At 37.0% G+C, this 5,549-nt stretch overlaps 1 protein-coding gene across 2 annotated transcripts; it reads left to right on the forward strand.

Moving 5' to 3' along the window:
• Positions 1–1,162: 1,162 nt before the first annotated feature.
• LOC110601590 (scarecrow-like protein 21) lies at positions 1,163–4,741 on the forward strand. 2 transcript variants are annotated; one of them, XM_043951158.1, is made up of 2 exons: positions 1,163–1,294; positions 2,687–4,741. In XM_043951158.1, the coding sequence occupies exon 2, from the start codon at positions 2,817–2,819 to the stop codon at positions 4,527–4,529; it is 1,713 nt and encodes a 570-aa protein (XP_043807093.1). In that variant the 5' UTR covers positions 1,163–1,294; positions 2,687–2,816; the 3' UTR covers positions 4,530–4,741. The 2 variants fall into 2 exon arrangements, with proteins under 2 accessions (XP_043807093.1, XP_043807094.1); XM_043951159.1 differs by lacking the exon at positions 1,163–1,294 and having other exon boundaries at positions 2,640–2,853; positions 2,938–4,741.
• The last annotated feature ends 808 nt before the right edge of the window (positions 4,742–5,549 follow it).

Consider the following 5,549-nt stretch of genomic DNA (forward strand, 5'->3'; position numbering starts at 1 on the left):
ATTATATTACTACTCCTCACTGCAATTTGAGAATTGTTATTCCTATCCTCCTTATCCGGTTGACCCTCAAAAAAGATCATAACCTAATCTTTTTTGTGCAACAGCGTTAGTTTGACTTAACCTTCCTTTTTTCGTTCTTTGTCGAGGTCCTCCGATATTTTAGTATAACTCCTCGTATACTTCCTCCCAACTCGATTCTCTTTCACCTGTTACGTTGAGGTTTCACTCCTACAATTTGTCTATTTTCAACCTTTTTCCATCTAGTCCATGCAAGCCAAAGTTTTTACTATTTTACCCCTTGGGAAGGGTTGTCTATCTTATCGGGACACAAAGTTTACATCAAAAGCTGGGTAGAAGGGTTCGCTATGGTGGAGCTAAAGGGGGTCTCGGGTTGTCCTGGCAAGTAGATCTCCCTTGAAGGGATGTGTCCCAAGCTGCAATGATCTTCTTCAGCCGACCCTCTTGAGCAGGTTGGCCTTCCTAGACTGACTTCTATTAAATAAAAGTATGATGTTGAGAAGTGCAAGTTTGTGTCTAGTCTTCAGGACTGCAAAAATATCGGTATTTGTTTTATTAATGTATCCTCTTCTGACTCGCAGTTGTCGAAACCGATCAAAAATAACCTTTTCAATTATTAATAATATTACTACTGCAGAAATATCAATTCTGTCCGGTTAAAGGAGCTTGAAATGAAAACTTCAATTGGTTTGCAATGTGATTTATGAATATCACTCCGCGAAACAAGGGCTCTGCATGTAACTTATAATGTGTAACTTATAATGTTGTAATTTCTAGTGTTTAAAATATTCAAATTTTTTTTTTTAAATTTCAGTTAAAAGAAAAAATAAATTATTTTAAATAAAATATGAAATTCATTATGATTTTGATTAATTAATTAATATGTGGAATGGCAGACATGAAATTAGGAATAGAAAGAGCCAACAATGTTCATCAGAGTTCTTATAAATGGTCCGCGACGTTCGCGGTTACGTCGTTAATCACGCTGCGCAATGGCGAGCCCTCGAACCTCGACCTTACTCGCTTCCGTTAAAATTCCCCATGAAATATCCGTCCGCTCGCTCCGTTTCTATAGTTTTGTTCTACTCTTTATATGAACTTGAAAACTTGGCTCCTTGTTATTCAGAAACTCTGCAACCAACTTGAACTTCAATCGCCTCCAGGATTTCTTTTTCAAAGAAAATTTAAAGGCCGAAAAGCCGGACCATAGAAGTCGCAGTCTTCAAGCAAAGACTACAAATTTTGTTTTTCCTTCTGCTTCGCAGAAAAGTTTCAGGTAATTATGTCATTTGCTGCTCTTCTTTCTTTTATGTTTCATTTATTAATTAAGTTAATAGGCTTAATTCGATTGGAAGTTGATTGCGTTTTATATATTGGTGTTTGTTTTCTCTGTATTCGTCTCGAGTTTCGGTTTAAGTGTTGCTTATGATTTCATTTGTGTTGTATCCTGGTCGAGCTCTAGAAAAATTAAACGGGAGATGCAGAAGTAGAACTTAATGATGTTTACTGCTGGTTTAGGCTTCATCTTGGAGACATTTTCTGTTTTTAATGCTGGATTTTCTGGGTATTTAAAATTGTTGAATCATTATGCTTGTTTTGAGTTTAGGCTCTATTTGTTTGAATGAAAAATGATTCCTTGAAAAATTGACAAACGAGAGGTCTTCCGAGTGCTCCATTCCATTTATTAACTATGGATATTTGTATTTCTGCTGCAAGCATGCTGGTATTTCTTGCTTTCAAAGTTATTCCTTCATTCCTAAGTCCTTGTGGCAAATTGTCATTCTCTTGCTTTCCCATTGGAAGAGTTTTCTACCTTTGCAAATCAGCTCCTAATACACGTCAGTTGTTAAGAATCAAATTTATGTAGTTCCAGGTGTATAATAACGTACTAGGAAAGTCATAATGTATATAAATCTCTACAGAATGATAAGTTTTTCTTTTTTACCCCAACAATTTATGCTTGTCGTGGTGGCGGATATAAATAACTCTTCTATGCAAGTACTCATAAAAATTCAATTGCAGGGAGTTAGATAAATAAAAAGCACACAGATAGTTGATATGCTCAAAGTTTGATGTTCTACTTATATGACACACGGGGTTTAGTGTGTGCGCTTGCTGTTCTTAGATTTCATACTTTAGACATCACATTAATGAATTAATTCTTCATTAGGAAATTAACAAGGGGATCTTAGGAGTAATTACTCATGCTGTAAGATTGGATGTATTAAATTTGAGTCAGGATTACCTCATCCAAAAATTAACTCAAGGGGAGGAGTGTTCAAAACACCTATAAAGGGCACATGATCTTTATCCTAAACCAACGTGGGATTCAATGTGATGTATTTTGTAAATTGTAATTTCTGTTGTATAAAGTAAATTCCTTTGCGAGCTACTCATCCAACTGAACTACTGTAGCAGGAGCTGATGGGGTTATACAAGCAGTTCATGATGCCATGATTCTACGACCTTCTATTGAGCCTAGAAGCATGCTTTAATTTAATTTCAATTTGTGATGTATTGTTCAGAATGTTTGTTAACGTTTGTGTCACTCTTGCATGCTTTCTTGAGAATCTTACATCCAGTATTTCATAAGCATGGTGTCACTTGTTAAGTTGATTAAAACTGTGACTTAGCTGTTTCTTTATTCTAGATTGTTTTGTTTTTACAGGCTGTTATTGCTTTCAAATAAACAAGAAGTTCTAGTTCTGCATAAAGGATTCTAAACCTACTGGTGGGCAGAACAGCACAGCCTATCACTTCTGAATCAGTAGTTGAACAACTGATGCTACACTTGTAGCATGGAATCACACCAGCTTTTTGGATACAGTGTCACTGGTGCGGGCTTATCCTACTCATCTGCTTATCAAATTTCTCCTTTAATACCTATTACACTCTTTGGGTCCTTCAAATTTGATATAGGAAATTCACCCAGCTCACCCTTCTCGAATCATTTTGATTGTGATACTATAACCACATTGAGCGACAGCAGGGAGCAGTATAGTACTACTGATAATCTTTCAGGAGCCAGCCCTTCTTGTAACTCTTTACTTGAATCTGGTAATCATTTTCATCAGCTGAGCCCCGCATTGTTGCAAGATGCAAATTCTAGCCAGAATGTAAAATACACATTGCTGCAATTGGAGACTGCTCTAATGGCACCTGATGATGAAGACATAACTATGTCTGATACTTCTTTGGGGGAGAGTAGTAGACCACAGACATCAGGTCAGACGACTAGGGCTTGGAGCCAGGACCACCATGGTTCTTGTGTGATTCAACCTCGGCAACGGCCATCTGTTGTCTCTGGGCAGAGGCAATCAGATGAAGATGCTCTTATTGAGGAACATCAAAAACAAATGGAGGAAGCAAAATTTCAAAGTATTCCACCAGGAAACCTGAAGCAATTGCTCATTGCTTGCGCTAAAGCTCTGGCAGAAAACAACATCAATGATTTTGATAAATTGATTGGAAAGGCTAGAATTGCAGTGTCTATTGGTGGAGAGCCAATCCAGCGCCTTGGTGCATACTTGGTAGAAGGCTTGGTAGCAAGGAAGGAGCTATCGGGCAATAACATTTACCGTGCTCTTAGGTGTAGAGAGCCTGAAAGCAATGACTTGCTGTCGTATATGCGTATCCTATATGAAATTTGTCCTTACCTGAAGTTTGGCTACATGACAGCCAATGGAGCCATTGCTGAAGCATGCAAAAATGATGAGCGGATCCATATCATAGACTTCCAAATTGCTCAGGGTACCCAATGGATAACTCTCCTCCAAGCTCTTGCAGCAAAGCCAGATGGTGCTCCACATGTGCGTATTACCGGTATTGATGATCCTGTTAATAAACATGCCCGTGGTGATGGCTTAGAGGCAGTTCACAGACGATTAGCTGCGATATCTGAGAAATTTAATATCCCTGTAGAGTTTCATGGTGTGCCAGTTTTTGCTCCTGATGTCACACCGGACATGCTTGATATAAGGCCTGGGGAGGCTCTGGCAGTGAACTTCCCCTTGCAGCTCCATCACACACCTGATGAAAGTGTTGATGTGAGTAATCCAAGGGATGGGCTACTTCGAATGGTCAAATCACTTAATCCCAAGGCGGTAACATTGGTGGAGCAAGAATCAAATACAAACACAACTCCTTTTCTCACAAGGTTCATAGAAACTCTGGACTACTACTTGGCAATGTTTGAGTCCATAGTCGTGACACTGCCAAGGGACCAAAAGGATCGTATTGGCGTGGAGCAGCATTGTTTAGCCAAGGATATTGTGAATGTTATTGCTTGCGAGGGAAAGGAGAGGGTGGAGCGCCATGAGCTCTTCGGCAAGTGGAAGTCTAGGCTCATAATGGCTGGTTTCCGGCAATACCCATTGAGCTCCTATGTCAACTCTGTTATAAGGAGCTTGCTGAGGTGTTACTCGGAACATTACACGCTGGTGGAGAAGGACGGAGCTATGTTGTTGGGCTGGAAGAACAGGAATTTGATATCTGCTTCTGCTTGGAATTGATGTCATATCAGAGGAGGTGGACATTGATAGGTACAACAATAACTACCTGCAACTTTTTCATAATCGGGGTAGTCCAGTCCTGTAGGATAATTATAAAACTGTCATGCAACGTTTAGAGGGTTGAACGATTTTGCAAGTCTACAATTCATTTGATGTAATCCTGTGTAACACTTGAATGATGATTTCTTTCTGTATAGTAACTGTTGTTTCTTTAGAGGATTACTTTCAGTTCTTTATTTTTTCAACTGTTATGTGGAACACACGTGCATTGTAGTTTTGTGTTCATTGGATTAATTAAAATTAAGCATGGTATGTTATGTAGGATAATAAATTTCAGATTTTGAAAGTAATGAGCGAATCAATTTAATGTTTAGATTAAAAAGTAAATGGCCGGAACTGTATTCAATTAAGAGGCCTAACAAATACTAATTGTCTTAACAAGCTTTGGCGCAGTACCACTAATGGCATGGCACACTTTTTTCGTCTTTCCACAGCGTTGTCTTCACGGCTTGTCTCTACTTTTCCAATTTCGAGACTGTTATTGACCTAATTTTAATATATATAAATTTATTATATGCTAAAAAAATTTTTAACCGCTCATTATTTTTTTATATATAAATTAAAATAAATAACATTTATTTTAATTCTTAATTAAATTTGTGCATATATAAATTAGAATAAATAACACTTATCCTAATTCTTAATTAATTTAACTTTTTTTTGCGAGCCTTTAATTAATTTAACTTTTTTATACGAGCGTAAAACTTCAAAACACATTTTATTATGTATTATTATTTTTTTTAAATTGAAAATTAAAAATTGAGAAAATAAAATTTTAAATTTTTCATACTTATTGAAATATAATTACTATCAAGTTAAATCTATGAGCGTCATGTATTACCATCCTTATTGCTTATATTTGCAGTAATCCTTTCTATTCCAATCCAGTAATATTTTTTATTCTTATAGCCTTTTTATGGTCATTGAGGGTTGATTGGTTCGGTTAAACCATCCCAAAAT

The sequence above is a fragment of the Manihot esculenta genome, chromosome 15, assembly GCF_001659605.2.
Source record: "Manihot esculenta cultivar AM560-2 chromosome 15, M.esculenta_v8, whole genome shotgun sequence".
Taxonomy (NCBI): domain Eukaryota; kingdom Viridiplantae; phylum Streptophyta; class Magnoliopsida; order Malpighiales; family Euphorbiaceae; genus Manihot; species Manihot esculenta.

Excerpts from the sequence above, each read along its gene's own strand:
- LOC110601590 (XM_043951158.1), top strand. The coding sequence starts at position 2,817 with ATGGAATCACACCAGCTTTTTGGATACAGTGTCACTGGTGCGGGCTTA.